General features: G+C 37.3%; 2 protein-coding genes across 3 annotated transcripts in view; one reads left to right on the top strand and one right to left on the bottom strand.

The window, feature by feature from the left end:
• Positions 1 to 3,349, bottom strand: part of LOC133650546 (SLAIN motif-containing protein-like) — an 11,064-nt gene extending 7,715 nt beyond the window's left edge. The window contains exons 1-4 of one of the 2 annotated variants that reach the window (XM_062047906.1): positions 2,959 to 3,349; positions 1,699 to 1,826; positions 1,541 to 1,639; positions 1,376 to 1,474 (exon numbers count right to left, since the gene is read on the bottom strand). In XM_062047906.1, the coding sequence (XP_061903890.1) occupies positions 1,376 to 1,474; positions 1,541 to 1,639; positions 1,699 to 1,826; positions 2,959 to 3,266 (634 nt within the window). In that variant the 5' untranslated portion in view covers positions 3,267 to 3,349. The remainder of the gene's footprint in view (positions 1 to 1,375; positions 1,475 to 1,540; positions 1,640 to 1,698; positions 1,827 to 2,958) is intronic. The other variant, XM_062047905.1, reaches the window with a different exon arrangement.
• A 2,907-nt stretch (positions 3,350 to 6,256) lies between these two features.
• Positions 6,257 to 23,858, top strand: LOC133649711 (sodium-dependent proline transporter-like). The gene is made up of 14 exons (XM_062046366.1): positions 6,257 to 6,494; positions 7,527 to 7,752; positions 10,182 to 10,313; positions 11,986 to 12,187; positions 13,578 to 13,716; positions 13,808 to 13,942; positions 14,021 to 14,124; positions 14,199 to 14,323; positions 18,495 to 18,607; positions 18,690 to 18,827; positions 18,901 to 19,000; positions 19,070 to 19,188; positions 22,576 to 22,749; positions 22,860 to 23,858. The coding sequence occupies exons 1-14, from the start codon at positions 6,435 to 6,437 to the stop codon at positions 23,022 to 23,024; spliced, it is 1,932 nt and encodes a 643-aa protein (XP_061902350.1). The 5' UTR covers positions 6,257 to 6,434; the 3' UTR covers positions 23,025 to 23,858.
• Positions 23,859 to 24,413: the final 555 nt, after the last annotated feature.

Here is a 24,413-nt window from a genome sequence, read left to right as displayed (position 1 = left end):
CCAGCACGGGGCCACGGGGACCACCCACCCCTCCCACAGGGACCCCAACGATGGAGATGGAACAACCAGCAACCAACATGTCGAGTTCCCCCCCTGAGGGAGGGGAAAAATAAAAAATAATATAAATAAAATATATTAAAAAATAAATTAATTAATATAATATAATAATTATATATATATATATATATATATATATATATATATATATATATATATATATATATATATATATATATATATATATATATATATATATATATATATATATATATATATATATATATATATATATATATATATATATATATATATATATAAAAAATTAAAAGAAGATCACAGACATGCTGACACACAAGGTCACTATCAGACCGATATCCTACATCAATATCGTATCTAGACACCCACTAGTGAAACGTGGGGTTTTAGACTGCAATATTGGTCAACTAAGGACACTAATTACGTATGTCTAGCTTGTGTGCTACTGTGTGCTTAGCTGTTGTGTAGCTGCTAGCTCCTAGTAGCCTATAGCCTACCTTTTGTAAATGACGACTAAAATACCAAAAAAAAGTTGTGTGCTTATTGGAGGACATTTACATGTTAACTGGCTGTGCAGCTTTTCCCAAGTAAACATGCTGCAGGACTGCTTGTATCAAAGTTTATAGATGCAAGCCGATATTATCCTTGCTTTTTTGCTGATATCGGACTGAAATACAATATCAACATTAAATTGGGACAATCTTCTGTTGATGGGTTTTACTCAAATTTCAGTCAATTTTGTTCTGCATTTTTAATCTTAGAGTATTAAATTTGATGAAAATACTGGAGGTTTGTCAAGTTTAACTCCGATTGAAAAGTAATTGAAATGTACATAATTGATGAGCCTTTTGTCTGCCGTTGTGTATTGCCGCACCATAATGGGGACATTCAGGAGTGCAGTTGTCTGTGGCTTCATGTCAATATTTTCCTGTACTTATTTGATTATATTATTATTATTAATTTTATATTGACTTTTTGTTGGTTACCTGTTTGGGGGAGAAAAAACAGAACATTCGACATGTGTTTAATTGTATTTCTGGACTGTATATGTCAAAAATCCAAGACTGCAGGGTTGTGTCATTCGCGAACAAACCAAATCTATTGACTTGCTCATTAACAGTAAAACATTGGATTGGGACGTTGCAGTGATTTATCAAACCAAGACACACAGCGGCAGCTTTGCCCACGCACAATTCCTTTGCAGTCAGCTCAAATTGCAGCTGGGACTGCTGCGCGATCGATAAATGCAATAGATGCTTGATAGTGATAGATCCTTTTATGTCTCCGGAACATCCGGAAAAATTACCGCCAAGCTGTCAACACTGGATGGAATACTTACTGTCTTCTTGTATACGAGCCATGATGTGTACATCGGTGATGTCCTCCAGTTTGTAGTTGCTGCTTATGGCTTGATGGGTCATACTCACATCATTGTTTTCTGTTTAGACAAATAAAGTGACTCCAATGTATATGTTTTTATGAATATGATACATGCTGCTACTACCTGAACTGTCAGAGGTGTTGCGCACAGTGTTGACATATGTGTATGTATCCCTCTGAGGTTGCACTGCAGGCTGTCTGTATAAGACGCTTCGGCTTGAACCTACACAAGGATAACCGTCAGATGGGACGAGTCACAACAATTTAATTTGTGTTGCTTACTTTGGTTCAGCTCATTTGTCAGCAAACGACATGCGGCCTCCGTCTCAGGAGTCGGGTTATCCAGGACGTGTCGACACCATCTGAGAGGAGAGGAGACTGATGTTGCCGTTTCCGGAGACTCGTATAGCCTGTGAGGGATCGGTTAATGTGTTCAAGTCATGACGTAAAAACACAATTGTTTTGATAGCAGCAAGTACATATTTGAAATAGACAGTGATGGGCAAGCTACTTGGAAAATGTAGTAAGCTAAGCTACAAGTTACTCTCGATTAAACACGCATTAAGCTACAGACCCCCAATTAACGGTATTTCTATCTATGGTGCCACATGTATAATATCAATTTTAACGTAACTGAGAGTGTACAAATGGACCCAATAACAAAGTATTTATTTTAGTTTACCTACCTAATGTTATTCATTTTCTCTGCCCACAGTAAAAAAAACAGCATATATCTATATCTTGACAAAAAACAACAATGACTTGTGTGTTGTTTGGGAACAGTTGGTAATGGTTATTTCAGTAAAACCTTTCATGAACTCAACTCACCTTAATGTGTGTTCCTAAATTTGTGTTGGACGCCTTAGATGAAGAGAGCCGTTATGATTTTGGTTTATAAAGTAAACATCTAAAAACTAAATTGTTGGGCATTATTTTCTCTCAACGCATACATTTGTCTAAATATGGCCAAGGACACGCATTTTTGTGGGTTTCCTGGACGTCGTCTTCATCACTAAAGGAAAAATCTAATCTGTGAGAGAGAATTCCTCTGCCATTTTCAAATATGTTTCTTTTTTTGAGTGTTCGGCTTGAAGCGTCCCTCTGTCTCCGACTCCCTCGTCGTCATGTGACACGAGTTTGTGGCTGTTATAATTTTGCTTCCTGCTTTCGATGACCCGCCTTATCCTGCCTCTGATTGGTCAGTCCGTAATGTTTCGCCCTAAACTTAGCCAATTGTGACTCATCATACGAACACCAACCAATCATCATGGATTTTCTACGTATGTATGGATGTTCTCATTCATCCAGGTCATTGTGTTTTCTCCATATTTTTTTGGCCTGGATTCGCAGTCCATTTTCTCTCGTTGTAGCTTGTAGCTTTGATGTAAGATACCTCCCTACACGGGTCTAAAAGTATCTAAGCTACAGGAAAAGCTACACGTTCAAAAAGCAGTGAAGCTACTGCCAAGCTACTGGGAAATGTAGTTACTGCCCATCACTAGAAATAGACATACAGCTAACTTAAGTTTCAAGGGTACCTACCAGCTCTCTTCATCTTCCACCTCGTCCTTGATATCAAGAAGCTCCACTAAATCCAACACAGTGTGGTTTTTTTCACTCTCACCATGATGCATTGCTCCTTCTTTGACCCCGCGGGGTACTTGGGATCCAAATTTCAAATAGTCAAGTCTCATCCTTGCATCCTTGGCAAATGAGCGAGAACTTTTGCACTTAACCACTGTTGGTTTGTCCCACACATTGGCAAGTTGCTCCGAAACAGGACAGTTTAAGCTGGTGTCATCGTAAAAATCAACATCCCAGTCATGCCTCACCAGGTCTTGGACTTCCATGACTTCCAGTTTCAGTCAAAAATGTGTCGCAACAATCTGGCTTCAAGCTAGTGACCCAGATTTCTAGAGCGGGGCTGTTAATTATAGAGCCTCAACAGACGGAATTAGAGAAGCATCACAAGATTATGTGGATTAAAGCGCTGGTAGGTTGCTGCTAAGAAAAGAAAAAAACAATTTAATCACACAACAGTGAAGCTTCTAGAATAAAACATGTTTTAAATGTAGTTTTCCTGCTTAATTAAGAGTACATGCCTCATATTAAATTCACAATATTATTGATTGCTGTAGAAGAAACAGACATGACATGGTTGTGCGTGGTTGAGCTTGTAGTGACCACAGGATGCAGAGATAGACGACAACGTGCAAGTTCTTTGAATAGTGTACCAAATATACATTTAAATTCATGTAGATTTGTCTTGAACTTAATTTGATTAAGCACACACAAACACATATGCAGCTGCATCTTAAGCCATCACTATGCCTGACTTTGTTTTGGGGACAATGCATGTTTTGGTATTTCTAAACACTTGCACAAGGCTGAAAGAAAGATGGTTCCAAATGTAACCCCAAGTTTACGCTGATCTACAATAGCTAATACAATAATGGTACAATGATTAAAGTCCTAAAAAGGAGGAACTAGTCACAAATATGAATATTTCTCAATTATAATGATAATATTTTTGATTAGCTTCACATCCTTTTGACAAAATTCCCCTCATTGATGGGTGGGACAACACAAGTGTCTCTCTCTCCATCACTTCCCTTTTTTTCCCTTGTACTGGCTCCACTAGCGTAAATATTTTTGGACTCATTGACCCATTGGACCTCTCTGCTCTTTTGCTGGATTCTTCATCTGGGCTCACTTTTGCAAAAGCTTGCTCATGTATGCCATGGACAACACTTTTTTGGGCGTTAATCCAGCGCTGTATCATTTTGCCAGTAACCAGTTTTAAATAAATAGTTGAGAAATTTTCCAGAAGACCCGACCTTTGACTGTTCAACAGCACAAAATAAAATAGTTTAATGAAACTGGGAAAAATAACTAAAGATTGCAAACAGCAGGCTAGTGCCGAGTGCACAAGAGCAGCAAGTCATGCAGCACAAGGGCAAACAGTGATGACAAGTGAACCCGAAATAATTTAAAAAGGCCTAATTACCAATTAAAACAGGTGAGAAGAAAACAGAAAATGGAAGTGCACACATATAGTAACTAACCAGGAACAACAACATTCATTCTAGAAAGTAGAAGCACCATTCAAAAATCAACATGAATCCGGCCAACATCGCAAATTACTGCAGAAAGTACTCAAACTAACTTCAACAACACCAACCCAATTAAGGTAAAAAAAACACTTCACCTGTTATAATCATAATTGAGGGCCATAGTGGTAATACAAGGGTGTACTAACCATTCTCACTCAGGATGTCAGATTACCACTATAACTACTAAACCCTATCCGTACAAAATAAGAGATGAAATGACACTGTCAAAAGTAATAATTGTAAGGACAAAACAATGCATGTTGGGAAACACTTGCTCCACGGACACGTCCTCAGACTTGTCAACTATTCCTGCTTCTGCGGAAGACTCCAGGAAATTTCCCCTCTCTACCGACATCCTGCCTGAATTTGTAACTTCAGTCGGGATGTCTCCTTTATTCTGCTGTTTTTGAGTGCATAAAAAATATTGTAGCTTTTTCCCGGATTGAATGACCGCGAAATTCTGCGACTCCCTGCAGTAGCGATGTTGAAGACCTCTGGTGCAGACTACTAGTTGTCTATAGATGTCATTCAATGTGAGTGTGAGTACGGCTTGTTCAAAATTTGGAATTTCAATTCAACTCATTTGAAGAACTGTAAATCTGAATCAAATGGAGTCCGCCACACAGGGCATTGAATTAAAAAAACAAAACGGAAGTGGAATTACTTTAATTGCAATTCAGATCAATTCCTTATAGCCAAGTAACATGAAGAATTTAAGTGAAATTTAACAAAGGCTTTGGCCTATATACTTTAAAATGCCAAAATTAAATAAAATTCCCTAAACTTGAAATGTACTTTCCATTACTTTCTATTATTTTAAAGTAACAATATTCATGATTTTTTGTTTTATACCGACAAAATTGACTACAATGTTAGCACGCTAACAATTAGCATGATAGCAAGATTCAATCTGTTTTATAGGAGTTTATTTTATTTTAAGTATTTGTGTGCATGAGATTCAAAGTCATTACATTCCTAGGAAATATGTAAAACAATCATGTAGATTATGGAATATACTGTAAAGCAGTGGTTCTCAAATTTTTTTCACCAAGTGCCACCTCAGAAAACACTTGGCTCTCCAAGTACCGCCATAATGACCAACATTAAAATACAGTATCGTAGTAGACCTAAGTATTCATTAAAACAAGGCAAATGGTTTTATTTAGTATACTGTACCATTACACACAGTTTGAACAGCAATACTGTGTTTGCATATAGGAAAATTAAACTGTTACATTACAATATTTAATCAAGTGATTCTCGGGCATACCACTAAATAGAGCCCGCGTACCACTAGTGGTACCCGTACCACAGTTTGAGAATCACGGCTGAAAAAGCATAATTTCGGAACTAAATTGATCTATTGGAATTTCAATTCTTCAATTCAAATTGGAAATTGTACTTCCTGTTTTCAACCTCAATTCAAACACCAATCAAATCTCAATTCATTTGAACCAAAACCACATTATAAAAAAGTGTATTTACCGTCCTGATATTGTAGTGTCCACTATCATAACAATACATTGTTCGGGTTGTAATGAGTGTTGGCATAAGTGTTTAAAATAGCAACAGTAAAACCTCAGGTGTTATTAAGGCGTGTCATAATACCGCAAAATAAACAAAAGCCATCTACTTGCCGGCCCAATGACGTCATAGCAAACAAAACATGAGGGAGGAGTCTCTGTGCTGCACCTGCGCCCTGTTTCCCCTTTTGGCCCCGCCCCCACTTGTCGGTTTTCTCTCTATGGCCCCTTAACTTGTTACGACACTCTTTCCTACCAGCATAACTTGTACAGCGGCGCCACGGCGTGCCTCAGAGAAGAGCTTCCGGAGTAAATGTGTAGGATGTGGAACCATTAATCGAGGAGAAAATTTCCACCTGTGACGCGGGGGGTGGAATTGGATATGAAGGACGACGGAGGAAGAGGCGAACTCGGCAGCCCGGCTTTGGCCAACGTCACCCAGGTAGAGTTGTTGTTGCTGTTCTCTCCTGAAATATTGTTTATTTTTAAGGATAAAAGTTCATACGTTGGGAGTGAGCTCGCCGGGTGCCTCGCTCACACAGCAAAACCAATGTAGGGAAATGAGTGGTCAAACCGGTCCGTTTAGTTTCCTCGCTACGAGAGATGGACGGATCGAGACAAATATATCTATCTACCTCAAATATATATATATATATATATATATATATATATATATATATATATATATATATATATATATATATATATATATATATATATATATATATATATATATCATCGCTTCCAGGATAGAGTGCACTTTACTAGTATTTCATGTTTATTTGATCAAATAATAGGTTTTGTGGTGTTGTTCACATATACATTATTGTACAGTCAAGCTTTTGTTTAAGTATTTTGTACTGCTGATGTAATTTTACTCAAACAAATACATGTAATTCAAGGATGTAAGAAATCATTTTATAATTTTGTGGATGTTGTTGAATTTTTGAATGTCATGTTGTTCACAAATACGTGTGTTAAAACCATTTTTTTGTTTGCTCCAATCGTTATCCTATCTTTTGTTCTCCTGATTATACAAATGAAGGCAAAAATCACAAAGTAGTTCATCCATCCATCCATCCATCCATTTTCTACCGCTTGTCCCTTTTGGGGTCGCGGGGGGTGGTGGAGCCTATCCCAGCTGCACACGGGCGGAAGGCGGGGTATAACCTGGACAAGTCGCCACCTCATCGCATGGTCAACACAGATAGACAACATTCACACTCACAAAAAGCGCGTGATTGCCATTGCCGAATAATGCCCTTTCATGTCAATCACAAATGCCAATCTCCTGGGGTTGACACTATGTTTTTTTTTAGTCCCCTGGCTGACAAGTGGCTAGCCGCTAATTGTGTGTCTTCATATACAGTGTGGAGCAGTGGGAACAGAAAACCGAATAAACTACAATTGTTTTGTCTTGTCCATAGTGTTTCTATGTTTTACTGTCTCCAACTTTTATGTCGTTGACTTGTAGAATTCAACACATTTGAACGGATATGCCCAAAATGGCCTAAGCCACACAACTGTATCCCAGGACCAGCATGAATCTGAAGTCCAAAGTCCAGTGCCCGTCCCAAACGAGATTGCCCAAAGGGGGCAATGGGGTGGGAAATACGAGTTCCTGCTCTCGTGCCTGGGATACTGTGTGGGATTAGGGAACGTGTGGCGGTTCCCCTACCTCTGCTATCGCAACGGAGGAGGTAAGAGGTTTCCAAGCATGTTTGCATGCCTCACATACTTGTATGTGTACAGTACTGGAAAGTATGTCTTCGAACGAGGCACTTTTTGTTCTGAGTGTACTGTCTGCTCGTGTTCATCTTGGCTGGCAGCCTGTCATGCTTTCTACTACGGGGATTGATCACAAGGCATCCACTAATTAAATAAGTACTGTTCTTTCTTTGATGTGTTGAATCGCTTATACAACTTCGCTAGATAATAACATTTTGCCACTTGAGTACATTCTACAGCCAAAAAAACATACAGAGCCACTGGAACACCACCTAATAATATCAAATATGGAAAAAGTGTGTCAGAATTTGGCCTTTCCAAATATATGCTCAATTTTGATTGACACTGTCAGCCCAGCATCAGACATTAGTTGTGAAGGAACAGTGACAGAAGAGTAAATAATCAAAGTTGTGAAGAAATGTAAAGCCAAGACTTAAACTGATTGTAACAGAATTGATATGGAAATGATAAAAAGGTTATTGAAGAGATTTCAGAAAATGTAACATATATTAGCAACCTATCATTTCAAACAGGCAAATTCCCAAACAAAATGGCAAATGTTGTACCATTTTATAAGACTGGAGACAAACACTAGTTTACAAACTACAGACCTGTTTCCTTACTTCCACAGTTTTCTAAAATCATTTTAAAATTGTTGAACAACAGATTGAACAAATTCATGAATAAATGCTGAAAACTTGTAGACCGACAATACAGATACAGAGTCAGCATCGATGGCATTAGTCATAATAACGGACGAGATGACCATTGTAATGGATGATAAACAGTGTACAGCTGCAGTGTTTATGGATCTAACAAAAGCATGTGATACAATTACCCATAACATTTCAATTAACAAGTTTAGAACGGTATGGCATCAGATGGCTGGTCTTGAAATGGATAAGAAGCTACTTAACTAACCGGAAGCAATACATGAAGCTAGGCAAACACACGTCTCCAATGCTAAATATATCCTGTGGAGTACCACACAGATCAATACTGGGTACAGAATTTTTCAATCACTAAATAAACAATATTTGTAAATTTACAAAGGACTTAAAGTTTGTACTATTTGCAGATGACACAACTGTGTTTTGATCAATAGAGACCACACAAAGCTAATACAAATAATTACAGAATAATTAAACAAATTATAGAGATGGTTTGACAATAACAGACTATCCTTGAATCTCAGTCAAACTAAAATAATGCTATTCAGTAACAGCAGAAGAAAAAGTCATACACAAATACAAATAGACGGAGTAGACATTGAAAGGGTAAAAAAAATAAGTAAAATTGGGCATAGTAATAGATGATAAAAGGAATTGGAATCCTATTTTAAAAATATACAACATAAGTTTTTAGGTTTTTTCCAGTTTTTAGCTTCTTTTGATTATGCTTACAATAAAACTACAAGGTAATGCATCACATATTTTCAGTTGATTCATTTCAGCACATCTAAAAAGGAATAGGAAAATCAGAGCTTAGGTAGCGCACTAATCAGGTAGGACACTCAAACCACGAGGCCACTGAGTATAATCACTCCATATTCTTTACTGCTCGCTAGCTTTACCATATGTGAGTTGTTGTGTAGAAATATGGGGAAATTTCAAACTGCTAAATATATGTACAAAACAAACTATAACCTGCTTACAAGAATGCACATCAATTCTTCTTAGCACATACAACACTTAAGACCTACTTAGCATATCAGCATGTGGAGCTAAATAATGAAATGGACTAAGCAAATAAGTCAAACAATGTACAATATGATCCAGTTTAAGAAACTGTTCAAATTCAAAGTTTTTACAAAGTATAAAAAAGAAGAATCCTAATAAATATTTCGACCCTCTTTGAAAAATTAGATAATCTTATTCATCTCATTATGTAAATCATAATTTACTTGACTATTTATATTATTAGAAATGTATTTATTGTTTATGGAATTAACATGTATATACTTATTAATTTAGCTATTTATTTACTTACTCCTTTATTAATTTATATATTCACTGTTGTGTTTCAGATTGAGTACAAACGAAGAAATTGCTTTGAAACAAAAAAGGGTTAGGATTAAAAATAAGCACTATTTCTTCCTACTCCTTTTCAGACATGCTGTAATGAGATACTGGAAACATTTGATGAATCGTATTGTAATTGTATGCATGTTCAAAATAAACTGACACCATAACCATAACAGTGGTTCACTAGGGGCCAACTACAATAATAACAGAGTTAAACTATTACCCCAATTACAAACCCTGAACATTATTATCTTTTGCTGGAGACTTTTGTACTAGATTATGGATACTTATAGTGTAGCTGCCTAGTATAACAAGCCACCTACTCACACTCACCCTGCTCATGGTTTCCTCGCCCTGACCTCCTTGTACTCTTTCAGGTGTTTTTCTTATCCCTTACTTCCTCATGGTCTTCGTTATTGGTGTGCCGCTCTTCCTCATGGAGCTCTCTCTAGGACAGTATGGAGCAGCCGGACCCATCACCGTGTGGAAATGCTGTCCTCTGCTAAAAGGTGATGACCACTTCTTCTACCAGTTTTGTCAGAGTCACTAGCACTCTAAGTCTATTAGATATATACTCTATTTGCCAATATAAGGTCTTTATTATTGTCACCCATCCTTTACTCTCGTGCTAATTGAATATACTGCAGATACGTGTTATTGTAGTTGTTTTAAAAATAATACTTTTGACAAGTGATGCAACAAAAATGTTGTCGTCTTAATTAGACTTTGCTCACCGAAACAGGATGTTGTGATGAAATATCCACTTCCGCTGGCGAGTGTGTCTTTCCCAGCGCACACGAATGACGTAGCTCGCCCAAAGCTGACGAAAAAGTCATATACGAGTCGCATTCAGGTCACATTGTGTTTAGACTGAAATCACATTTGAAAAGATCAGATTCCAATCGGATTCAGGACTACCTTCTAATGTGGTCTGAATCTGATGCAAAAAGATCAGGTTTGAAGCACTTTGGAGCGTTTGGACTGGCAAAAAAACCAGATCTGTGTCACTTGAAGGCAAAAAATCAGATTTGGTGTGCAGTGTAAACGGGGCCAAAGATTTCTTCTGGTAAGATAGAGTGCAAGCTCAGCAGAAAGGAAGGATAGCAGACAGAAACTTGAGGGACACTTTTTTATCGCCAACAGTCTTGCCTCTCTTTCAAACACAAGCCCTGTCAACAGGTCTCTTTTTCCCACCAGTCACACATTTCCGGTCTTCACAATAATGCCGCTGAACGTCACACCCGGCCGGTCCTTGCTGACAAAAGCAAATATTGGCAAATAATCCAACTATGCAATGGACTAGATCCCTGTGCTTTGTCAAAAAAAGATTTGTCGAGTGATATCAAGGAATATCCATCGGTGGAGTTCCCAGACATATCGAACTATCTTGTGCTGCAACGTCGTTTTACACAACAAAACCGATGAAAACTTGGAAAAGCTGTCTCAACACTCCCGGATAAATATACATCGTTTTTGCTCCGGTTAGGTTGCATTTCATGATTTAACTTTGCGTCTTGCGAGGACGGGCGTCCATGTGAACAAACTAGCACCTGACCGCTGACACCATATTTGATTTTTGTCCTGTTGTCATATGTACTCTGACACATTTGTGTACAAAATAAACAAGAGGGGAGACATAGAAGTACCTTTGCTGAAAACGTATCGACTCTGACTTTATGGCTTCTGTTAGTTAAAAAGTAAAATAAAAATGATATCAAGATAATACTTTAATGGGAAATACTAAACAAGTAAAGTAAATTAAAAATACATCTAACAAACCTTTAATGAAGTGGTCAGTGCAAACTTTTGTCGTTGTCTTTAGTAAAATCTTGCACTCTTCCACCCTTCTTGATTACCTCTCAAGGAACTCTGAAGAAATGTTTATCCTTTACGCGATTTGAATGGTTCGTACAGCCGAAAATAACGCAACGTAGGGGTATTTTACTTTAAGAAATGCTAAATGGCGCCCAGTACCCATTGTGAACAGACGATGCCACCACGCATATTTATTGAGCCGAACATGACGTAAAAAAAATCAAAACAATACTGTACATGTTTAATAATTGCTAAACCGCTATAGAAAGATAACAAGAGGATTAGATTAATTCCTGTACTGTTGTGAAGCATTGTATTACATAATACTTTGAGCTACACACTTAAAGGCTCTTTTTCATCTTGCAGGTATCGGCATTGGGATGCTGTGTGTGGCCGTGCTGGTGTGTTTATATTACAACGTCATTATAGCGTGGACATTTTATTACCTGGGAAGCTCTTTCCAAAGCCCTCTGCCTTGGTCATGTGACGCTGTTGCCAACGCTGCTGTCTGTGATACAAGCAATAGCTCCAGTGGAAAACTCCTCAGCCCCTCTGAGATCTTCTGGAAGTAGGTGGAGTGATTCAGCAAACACTACACTATCCGTCTGTCCTTCCTCAGAAATATTAACAGACAATGCACATAAATAATTTTTTTTCCATCAAAATGTTCATGTGTCACACAAGGGGCAGAGTGCTGTTCCAACCGAGATGCACACTGTCGTTACAATCCAAACGTGGGCATTCCCTGTCCAATCTGAGCTTGCACGTTTTACCCAATCGATTTAAGCACTTTTTTTTTCTGCGCGCTTAGGTCCCGTGCCCCGGGAAGGTGAAACTTTATATTGCACTTGAAGTTTGGATGTAATGTACGCCACGCGTAGTAAGTGAGGATAAAAGGACCATAACTGACAATCAAAAACCAAAATGCCCATCATTTACCTGGCTGTGTCTCTGGGTAAGTGGAATAGAAGGAGGGCGCCACCACGCATATATCTGCTGCGTTTGGATATCCTGGGACAGTTTTGGCTGCACCGTGAGACCATCATTGAAATATGCAACTATATGATGAAAAAATAAATACAGCATGTACAGTACTGTATCGTCTATCAGACGCTATAAACGAGACGAGGAGGTGATCAATAGTCGTATTGCCAACAATGTAGTAAACATAATAACTGAAACATTTAATAAATGAATTGATTGATTATTTGACTATCAATGTCAAACTTTCAGCTGCCAACTCACTAACCCACACACCACAGCTGTCAATGCAAGCCCCTCTGAAGCGTCACGGCTTCACAAACAGTTTTAGGCTCCTAAACATTGCACATAACATCAGGGTGGTTACACTAAATAAAACAAATTTTCATCTACAGATTATTATTTACATCCAGCCAGGAAGAAGAAGCTGTTGTAGCGTACATCACTATGACGACCAACATCCAGTAGATGGAAACGGCTTTGTCAAATTTAAAGTGTTATCCTTTTCCTGGATTTCAATGACATTCACAAGTGTTAATCATTAAACATGGTGTTTTATTTTCACACAGCCAAGAAAACTGCGTCATGGCAACGTCCGCTCATTGATGAGGCCGTTTTCATTTACGACTTATGCAATTTGTGCCTCACTTTCGTTAGTGGGGTGGGCGTGTCCGCAGGCTGGGTGGGAGAATACGAGCAAGAGAAACGTGCACAGTTGTACGCGTGCAGAAAAACACTAATGCAAACAGGAGAATGGGGCCCTAATTGCACATGTTTTGACATTTGGTAAACTGCATAAAAAATTAATTGAGTAAAAGGAAGTTATGATTTATTTTCACATTAGATTGCATTGCCTTAAATAGAAAAGTGACCGACACATAGGCACTTCGCTTATCATGGCGGAACTAGCTATATTAATGGGTAAGCCTTTCCATTAGCTTCTTTTTCTGTCTCATGTCTTCATGTTTATCCTCCAGTGAGCGTGTGCTGGGTGTAGTGAACAGCGAGGGACTTCATGACCCAGGACCAGTCCGGTGGCCTCTTGCCCTGTGCCTCCTTGCTGCCTGGATCCTTGTCTTCCTATGTACGCTGAAAGGCATCCACAGCTCTGGCAAGGTTAGTTACATAACTTTGAGCGAACACAATGAAGTAACCTCACACTTGGCTTCAATTCTGCTAATAGCTTACCTTTGCTCTGTGGTTTCAGGTGGTTTATGTCACCGCGACTTTCCCTTACTTTGTCCTGATTGTTTTGATCATCAGAGGTGCTACACTTGAGGGCTCTCTTCAGGGCATTGCTTTCTACCTCACACCCGACTGGGGACGATTATCCAGTGCACAGGTAACTTTGATAGAATAGAACTTAAAAAATACAATGTTTTTAATGTCTTTCAAAATAACTGCAGATTATTTATACCAGGTCTGGAATGATGCAGCCTCCCAGATCTTCTATTCGTTGGGTATAGGGGTTGGAGGGCTGCTCTCCATGGCCTCCTATAATAAGTTTGACAACAATGTCATCAGGTTAGTCCCCTCTTTAGTGCAGCGTGCAGACAAGAAGAGCTTTCATTCCCTAATTTTTGTTCCGTTGATTTCAGGGATACAATAATTATCACCACAGGAAACTGCTGCTCCAGCTTCTTTGCAGGATTTGCTATATTCTCAGTCCTTGGCCACATGGCGTGGAGGAAAGGGGTGCCAGTTGAGAATGTTGCAGATTCAGGTCAGTATCACATTGAAGTTAGAGATACACCAGAATGCTTTGTCATTAAACATGACAAAATTACAAGTGGCAACTCTTTGTTAAAATACAAGACAAACAATAAATAACATGTCGCTATTGGCTTTTTTACCGAAACTCTGGGGAGCCGATAGGGGAGTCCTAATACAAGTTTTTTACTTCCAATGTATTACTGATATTGTATTTTTTTATATTGGCCAATACTGATATTGATCCAATACGATATCAGCACATAACATACATATTTCATTAAATGTTGTTTCCTGGAATGTTAGAAAAGGCGTGATCAGGTGATAGGCTGTTGTTATCACATGGGCTCTGCATGCTGGATCCATACGCTGCTGGATAGAAATTATAAAGCGGAATCTGCAATGAACTGCTTGTATCTGAGATTTTAGATGCATAATCAGACACTTCTTTTTTTGCTGATATCAAACCAATATCAATATTGGATCGGACCACCCCTAATAGCTGTCGCTTTACAGCCATTTCAAATTGCATATTTACACACACTTACACATGGCAAGTTTGTTGCTCCGCGCAGCACGGCACAGTTTGATGAGGTCAAGGTAAAGGTCCCATGACCACACATACCGAGCTTTATCCATTCATTTGGACAAAATCCAGGCAATACTTAAGGTGATATGATTATTGTTAGATAAAATTATACTGAAATAATATAATTAGAGCAGGGGTGGGCAATTAATTTTCACCGGGGGCCGCATAAGCAACCCGAGCACTGCTGGAGGGCCACACGACAATATTTCAATTAAATTTTGCTCAATATTATTTTTGATATACCGTAAGATAAATAATAATGATGATAATAATAATAATAATTAATAATAATAATAATAATTTAATTTAACCTAACTTAACTTTATACAAAAGCAGATTGCTTTTGATGGTCACTTTATCCTGCATTATCCAACATTTTTCCACATCAGATTTGGACAACCATCTGTTGTTAAAAATAGTTTTCAATCATATTTATTTTATATTGTTTTTTATATTGGTTTTATATGTAATTGTTTTTTCTTTTTATTCAGTCATTGGTGGAGCTAAGGATAATATTTGAATATTGTTTGTAATATTGTTGTGCAGCACTTTGGAAACATTTTGTTGTTTAAATGTGCTATATAAATAAAGTGGATTGGATTGTCACACCTGCCAGCTTGTCCCAACACGCATTTACCTCTGTGAACAAGTCATTACCTGTGGTTGTCTCTTTAATTGACTGCATCAGAGCTCTCATCCAAAGTTAGCAAAAAACAGTCAATGTCTCCGGGCATTATCAGCGCAACAAAGTCCAATAAGCACTCCTTAATAAACTCTCCGTCAGAAAACGCCTTACTTTTTCTGGCGCTTTTGTGAGAAATGACGAAACTTGTCCTGACGGCTGCATCTCTGAGGGTGTGAAATATGGCACAAAGTCCTTGTTGGGGTTGCAGTTTTACCATCAACGCATCAGCCTCCCTTGCGCGCGCTTCATCAGACACATTCCGGTATTTTCCCTCGTGTTTCTTCATGTAGTGGCGATTAAAATGATATTTAAACACAGCAACCTGTGTACCACACATTAAGCACACGGCTTTACCATTAATTTATGTAAAGAAATACTTGGCAGTCCATGTCTTGTTGGAAACACGCCATTCCTCATCAACTTTTCTTTTTTTAGCGTCTCATCCCTTGTCTCTATGCACCTTCACTCACAGGTTCCCCCCGGACATACGGCATAAATAACACATTTCAAAATAAAAGCAGCACAGTTGTATTGCGTGCACGACATAGATGTTTTTTAAACTTTATTTTGTAATTTGTAATTGCGCCGTTCAATTCACTCACAATCGCACACGCGCATACGTCCACACGGAAGTAATACAAATAACGCTTTTCAAAACAAAAGCAGCACCGTTGTATTGCACACTCGACATAGATACTTTTTTAAATGTATTTTGTAATTTATGATTGGCCTCACGCGGGCCGGACAGGGATGCGCAAAGGGCCGGATGCGGCCCGCGGGCCGTACAATGCCCAGGTCTGAATTAGAGTGATGATTTTTCCCTTATAAAACATGTTGCATTAAAAACTGAATACGTGTATTTACCTTTATTATTACTACATCATTTCTACTTAATTTGTCATTTATTATTGATTTTGTTTGTACCAACCACCAAATATACTATATTATAATACTGTTATTGGAATGAATGATGCTATCAAGTCTATAAAAAATAATAGCTATTAGACATTCAATGATTATACAACTAGTGTTTTTTAAGGATGCTTAAGTAACAAATATTTGCGTGTTTTAGAATTTTGTTGCATGAAACTAAAGTGCACGGAGGAAAAAAGTGCTCCTGCAGTATGAATATACTGTATACTTTATTTTAAGTGTTCCTGAAGTATGAATATACTGTGAATACATGTATGTATGTATATATATATATATATATATATATATATATATATATATATATATATATATATATATATATGTATAAATATATATATATATATATATATATATATATATATATATATATATATATATATATATATATATATATATATATATATATATATATATATATATATATATATATATGTGTCTTAATTAGATTATCCAAAAAAATAGTGCTCGATACCGTGGTAGAGCGTAATATGTGTGTGTGGGAAAAAATCACAAGACTATTTCATCTCTACAGGCCTGTTTCATGAGGGTTTCCTCAATCATCAGGAGATTTATATATATATATATATATATATATATATATATATATATATATATATATATATATATATATATATATATATATATATATATATATATATATATATATATATATATATATATATATATATATATATATATATATATATAATATATATGTGTATATACTGTATGTTTATATATGTGTGTGTATATGTATATTTGTGTGTGTATATGTATACTGTATATATGTTTATATATGTACGGTATACAGTATTTGTGTGTGTATATGTGTACTGTATATATGTATGTATGTGTGTATATGTATATATATATATGTGTGTGTGTGTATACATACAGTGTATATTAGGGCTGCAAGTAACGATTAATTTGATAATCGATTAATCTGTCGATTATTACTTCGATTAATAATCGGACAAAAGAGACAAACTACATTTCTATACTTTCCAGTATTTTATTGAAAAAAAAACAGCATACTGGCACCATACTTGTTTTGATTATTGTTTCTCAGCTGTTTGTACATGTTGCAGTTTATAAATAAAGGTTTATAAAAAAAAAACATTTAAATTAAAAAATTTTTTTTTAAATGCCTCTGCGCATGCGCATAGCATAGATCCAACGAATCGATGACTAAATTAATCGCCAACTATTTTTATAATCGATTTTAATCGATTTAATCGATTGGTTGTTGCAGCCCTAGTGTGTATATATATATATATATATATATATATATATATATATATATATATATATATATATATATATATATATATATATATATATATATATATATATATATATATATATATATATATATATACATATATATAAATTATTAGTATTATTAAAAAGTGCTACTTCTCTATGAATATACCGTCTATTTTTTTTAATGCCTGTGTAGTATGAATATACTGTATATTTTAAAAAGTGTGACTATGGCATTTTATTTTAAAATGTGACACTGTACTGTGAATATACTGTATATTTTACAATGGGATATCTACTCACATTGGCTTTTCATAACTCAAATTGTACAAGTTGAAGCATGCTTACAGCACATTTAGGATGAGGTGTACTGATGCTCACACTTCAATGTCAAAACATTGTACACGTGTGCAGTGCGTATTTTGCTTGAATAATTTTTATGAGCACCAGCAGTCTGTTTTCTTTCTATCGTCAAGACACTCATGAATGAATTAAATGCATACTTCCCTTCAGTTAAAGTTTGCCATGCTTTACCTGTCATATTTGCAGTTTTACACCTTGTTTGCAGTGACACAGCATTTCTTAATAGTCAGATGCTCCCAGTCATTAGGCATTAAGCCACACAACTATAGCTTACAGACTTCCTCCTTGTGCAAAGAGACGGATAATTGCCAAAATTCAAATACCTTTTTTGTCTCCGTTTGACTCTTTCAGGTCCAGGATTAGCGTTTGTCGCTTATCCAGAGGCCCTTGCTCTGCTGCCAGGTTCAGCGTTCTGGTCCATTCTCTTCTTCTTGATGCTTTTCATGCTGGGAGTTGACACACTTGTAAGCCCACACAGCCACACACACACTTTCATGTTTTTATCGGATTTCCTACATTGCTCTGTCTGATGCTTTTTGTGCTTAGTTTGGCAACATAGAGGGCATCACTACTGCTGTGATGGATGAGTTTCCCCAACTGCGAGGCAACACCAAGCACAAATCCTTGTTCCTTGGCGGTCTCTGCTTTTGCTTCTACCTGATGGGTCTCCTGCTGATCACTGATGTACGTTTTAGTCTACTAATTGTGCACCCTCAATTTGCTTCCTCCATACTCACCCAACGCCTTGTCTTCATAGGGGGGCATTTACTGGTTCACTCTCATCGACTCCTTCAGCACTAGTTTCGGCCTCATCATCATCGCGTTCTTTATGTGCATCGGCATCTCCTTCTTCTATGGTACACCACCTCATTCATTTAATCTTATACCACATCATATTCTGTGTCATGACTGGGATTGCTTTTCAGGAATTAACCAGTTTTGCCAGGACATCCTTGACATGATTCGGCACTGTCCACCCTGGTGCAGTAAAGTCTTGTTGTACTTCAAAGCATGCTGGGTATTTTTTACGCCGTTTCTTCTCTTGGTGAGTGAATATATAAACGTTGACACTAATTCACACTATGTACAGATGTAGGAACTATTTTTCCATAAAACCTTCACTTACTGCACTACAAAAATTATATGAAACTTATGTTGTCATCTAAAAATACCTTAACAGTATAATTTGTGTGGTTGTGTGTAGATGTCAGAGAGACTGCTACAGAAGGCTATGTACTGTACCACAAAAGATGCATTTTACAGTCACTTATGACATTACAACAGGGTTAATGTAGGCATATTCACAACTAAATTGCATAAACACACTTACCGCAACAGGTTTTCTCTCGTTGGAAATGTAATTCTTGTTAACTAAACATGAACATTTGTACTGACACAGATGAAAGCACATTATATAAATGTTATTTTTCCTAACATGCAATGTAAACATTGATGAGAACAATGGTGTGACTTTTTACAGCGTGGAGATGACAATGCGGTCATGTAACTGCCCAGCTCTTTTAGTTTGGTAAAATTCATTCAAATATCATTAGCACATTTTACAGTCACGTTAGCATATGTGCAGCTAAAATATATACAACTTAGTGCAACATGTTTTCTCTAGTTGGAAGTACAATTCTTGAACAAATGTGAACATTTGTACTGCCACAGATGACATAAATGTATAGTATACAGTAAATGTTATTTCTCATAGTTTGTAAGTAATCATTGAAGAGTTATGACGTCATGTCACTGCCAGGCTCCGATTGATTGGTGAAATGGAGTCAAACGTCACTCGTGCTTATGACAGTGCCCGCTGCAAGAAGTCTCTTTGACTATCCATAACAATTCGCCTTTTCAAGCGGTAATCAACAGATTATAAAGAAATATAACGATAATGTAGCAATTAGAATGGAACTTAATGTAATGAAGTAAAAGTAGTGTTTTTTTCTTCACAAAGTACAATTTATCCAAAAAGTTACTTAAAGGGGAACTGCACTTTTTGGGGAATTTTACCTATCATTCACAATCATTATGTAAGACAAGAACATATGTTTTTATTTTATGTATTCTAAAAAGTAAATAAATGTGATCAAAAGTCTGCTTACAATGGAGCCTATGGGAGTCACTCTATTCTGCCTATAAAGCCCTTAAGAATACATCCAAACACCTCCATTAAGGTTTTACACCCTGGGAGGTGAGGGGAGCAGTAAGCTGCAGCGGTGGCTACGCTCTGCAATCATTTTTGGTGATTTAACCCCCAATTCCAACCCTTGATGCTGAGTGCTAAGCAGGGAAGCAATGGGTCCCATTTTTATAGTCTTTGGTAGGACTCGGCCGGGGTTTTGAACTCACAACCTACCGATCTCAGGGCGGATACTCGAACCACAAGGCCACTGAGCAGGTTCAGGCTAAGTATACATGTAATGTAGTAACAGGCACATTTCTAATAATATTTACGTATTTTGATTATTTTAAGCATACATGGCGCATTAATGAAAAAAATGCATCACACTGTTCGCTTTTGTCGACAACATCACTGATTACTGCTCACGGCAGACTTTATGAGAGCTAATAAACATAATAAAGCATCACTCACTGTACAAGTCTGCTGTCATTAGGATGCCGATTGATAGAATCTTGTTATATTCGCATTTTGATGAAGAATGTCTCATAATCCTTGCGAAGAAAAGGGCGGTCGAAACAAGAGTCTTTTCGTGTCATTCTTGCCATTCCCGGGTCTAAATTGGCAACTTGTCGGAATACACCCTCGTCCTTCTACTATCCAGATGAGAGGGATGATTTATGATCTGCAATAAACTTCCTCAAGCCACAAAGCGAGGAAGCAGCTTAACGCTCAATAATGTCAATATAGGCATACAAGCTTTAGAACATGGCGCCGCTATAAATACTTTGTATGCGTTAGTGCTTCTGATAACAATATCACTAATACTTGGTTAATATTTACAAAATGTAAATGGAGTATTGTTGGTCGTTTTTGGATGGTTATTTATTGAGTTTTATGGGTGGAATAGAGCAGTGTTTTTCAACCACTGTGCCGCGGCACACTAGTGTGCCGTGAGATACAGTCTGGTGTGCCGTAGGAGATTATGTAATTTCATCTATTTGGGTTAAAAATATTTTTTGCCAACCAGTAATTATAATCTGCAAATTATGTGCCGTTGTTGAGTGTCGGTGCTGTCTAGAGCTCGACAGCGTAACCGTGTTATTCTCTTCCATATCAGTAGGTGGCAGCCGGTGGTTAATTGCTTTGTAGATGTCGGGAACGCGTTGTGTGAGACGACAAGGGTTTGTCGCCGTATCTAATGCTTAAACCAAAAATAAACAAAAGGGGAGTGCCCCTAAGAAAAGGCATTGAAGCTTAGGGAAGGCTATGCAGAACAAAACTAAAACCCAACTGGCTACGAAGTAAACAAAAACAGAATGCTGGACGACAGCAAAGACTTACTGTGCAGCAAAGACGGCGTCCACAAAGTGCATCCGAACATGACATGACAATCAACAATGTCCCCACAAAGAACGATAGCAACAACTTAAATAGTCTTGATTGCTAAAACAAAGCAGATGCGGGGAATAGCGTTTAAGGAAAACATGAAACTGCTACAGGAAAACAGACAAAACAGGAAAAGCCACCAAAATAGGAGCGCAAGACAAGAACTAAAACACTACACACAGGAAAACAGCAAAAAACTCTAAATAAGTCACGGCGTGATGTGACAGGTTGTGACAGTACACGTACTTTGAGACAATAGCTATAGTGATGCATGGTTGGTTATGGTTTAAAGTCATATCCAACAATTGCGACAACAACTTTTTACTGTCAACTGAGTTTAATTTTTTAATGATTTCTGCTGGTGGTGTGCCTCCGGATATTTTCAATGAAAAAAAATGTGCCTCGGCTCAAAAAAGGTTGAAAAAAACTGGAATAGAGGACCTTACTTTGGCTCCATTGTAAGCAGACTTTTATTTTTGTCTATTTACGAGTTAGAATGATTTTTTTTTTTACAAAAAAAAACCATCCGTTGTCATGTTTTTCATAATGATTGTGAATGATAGGCTAAAATTCCAAAAAAGTGCAGTCAGTGTGTAGCGCGTCACTACCCACTTCTGGCTCTGTTAAAAACTAAAACTGTGTACTCACTCAGGGTGTAGCAGTACAACATAATCATGGTTCTCTCCAAAACATGAAAGTAAAGGGGGAAAATAAAATTGTGGTCTTTCCCTTTTTTGTTTTTAGCTTAAGAAGAGGATTTAAAAGTTATAGCAAACATTTTTTATAAAGAAAGTCATTATTTTTCCCCCCACTTAGATACATTTAAAAATAAATAAATAAATAATAGATGTTACAGTATGCTAGGGTTAAATGTCCTCCCTTTGCTCACTTTTGTTTGGTTTCCTCTTTTGGCTGTAGTTGATCCTGACCTACATCTTCATTGAGATGTACAACACACACCTCCAATATGGATCCTATGTGTATCCTCGCTGGGGAAAAGCGCTGGGAGTGTGTATGGCCGCCACCTGCTGTCTGCAGATTCTCATTTGGGGAATTGTCGCCATCTGCAAGGAAACTGGAACACTGAAAGAAGTCAGTGTCACTCTTCTGTTGTGCCATCAACTTCCTGTCCCTGGCTTGCCTGCACCAAAGTGAATCCATGTAAGTCGATTAATGAAGATGCTTGTGCTTCCTTTTGTCAGCGTTTCCAGAATTCCATTCGACCTCTGAACTCCTGGCGGGTAAACAATAGCGCAGGGAGAGTGCAGGCTCAACTGGACGCACAACGAGTGGAGGCTCCGTTCACAGTCACCCTCACAGACATGGACTTCAATGCGATGATGTGGGAGGAAGGAGGGACGGCGTAATGAACATAACAGATGAACGAACTGCTTTGTTGACAAACAACATTTTTAATGACTTAATTGAACTTGGTTGAAATGTTTTAACACCTTACACAATAGTATTAGCGTACCATAGTACTGCACAAGCTGGAAGGACTTATACAAAGATGGCATGATGGATCAGAATCGTGATTGAAGGAACCACACCGCCATACCAAATCAGTGTCATTTTAAACTTGCTGTCTTCACCTCAGCTCGCTGAAAGTGTATAGTTGTGTGCAGTGGCTAGTCCATGCACTTTAATGGCAAAGAACAAACGTTCAGAACACTGGCAAAAAAAGAAGCCATTAACTTGTGCAAACATTGGCTTTTACCGCTGCATAATTATGATTTTTTTATGCCGACTTTTAAAATGTTTTCTTTAAGGGTACTGTTATTGCTGCTGCAGCTCTTATTTATACTGTACATTGGTTCTGAGGGCCATTTTATGATTTTTTTTTTTATTATTTAAGAATGCGAAGGATGCAGAAAAACACCCACTAATGTATCAGGGGAGGATAACACGGATCAGCATCCGACAAGACATACTATTTACCTTCTAAATCGTGTGTGTGTGTGTGTGTGTGCGCATGCGTGCTTGTATATGAACAGCTGAAGACATTTGCCAAATGAAATGTCTTGTAGTGTCTATGTCGTTTCCCTACTTTCTATGGTTGCAAGGAAATAATTGGAGAAATAATGACATTTTTATGAAAATTGCTGCTTTTTCATAGTCCCGATAAAAATAAGTAGAATTTGAAAAATCTATATATTTCACTACCTGCGTCTGAAAATCTTAATTTCTAAATCAATTAAAGTATTTTTTATTACTGGCGTTTGTCATGAGTTATTTTTTAAAATAATCCCATGGAAAGATTATGTTTGATGAGTAAAAGGACCTGAAGTTTAACAAAGTACAGCGCTTGCATTACACCACAAGAGGGCAGTAATACTCATTCTACACTTTAGAATGAGTAAAGACAAAAAAGACACATGTACCTTTAAACAACACATTTAAATATTACTATGCATTTTAAACGTTATTTAGAGAATAAAATAAAGTGACGTTTGTAAGACCTACTGATCTTTAGAACTCCAACCAAACATTTTTTATAAACTCACATTGCCTTATTCTGGGCAAATAAAACAAAAATACTATTTTATAGAAAAAAATAGTTTTAAGAAACATGATTACTACGGACTAATTATTTTCTGCCTCGAAATCTTCTAATTGTTTTCATCTGAATGGATAGCGGCATACTGTAAATAAGCGGATGTTGCGTAGTTACTTTCCCGCGTTTTTGTCTTTGGAGTTTGGGTACACTCGTTTTGTAGTTTTTCTTCACATCTCTGGTCACGCCTTGTCGTTTATTC

The sequence above is a fragment of the Entelurus aequoreus genome, linkage group LG05 (assembly GCF_033978785.1).
Source record: "Entelurus aequoreus isolate RoL-2023_Sb linkage group LG05, RoL_Eaeq_v1.1, whole genome shotgun sequence".
NCBI classification, from domain to species: domain Eukaryota; kingdom Metazoa; phylum Chordata; class Actinopteri; order Syngnathiformes; family Syngnathidae; genus Entelurus; species Entelurus aequoreus.
This window is presented reverse-complemented; position numbering and strand designations above follow the sequence as displayed.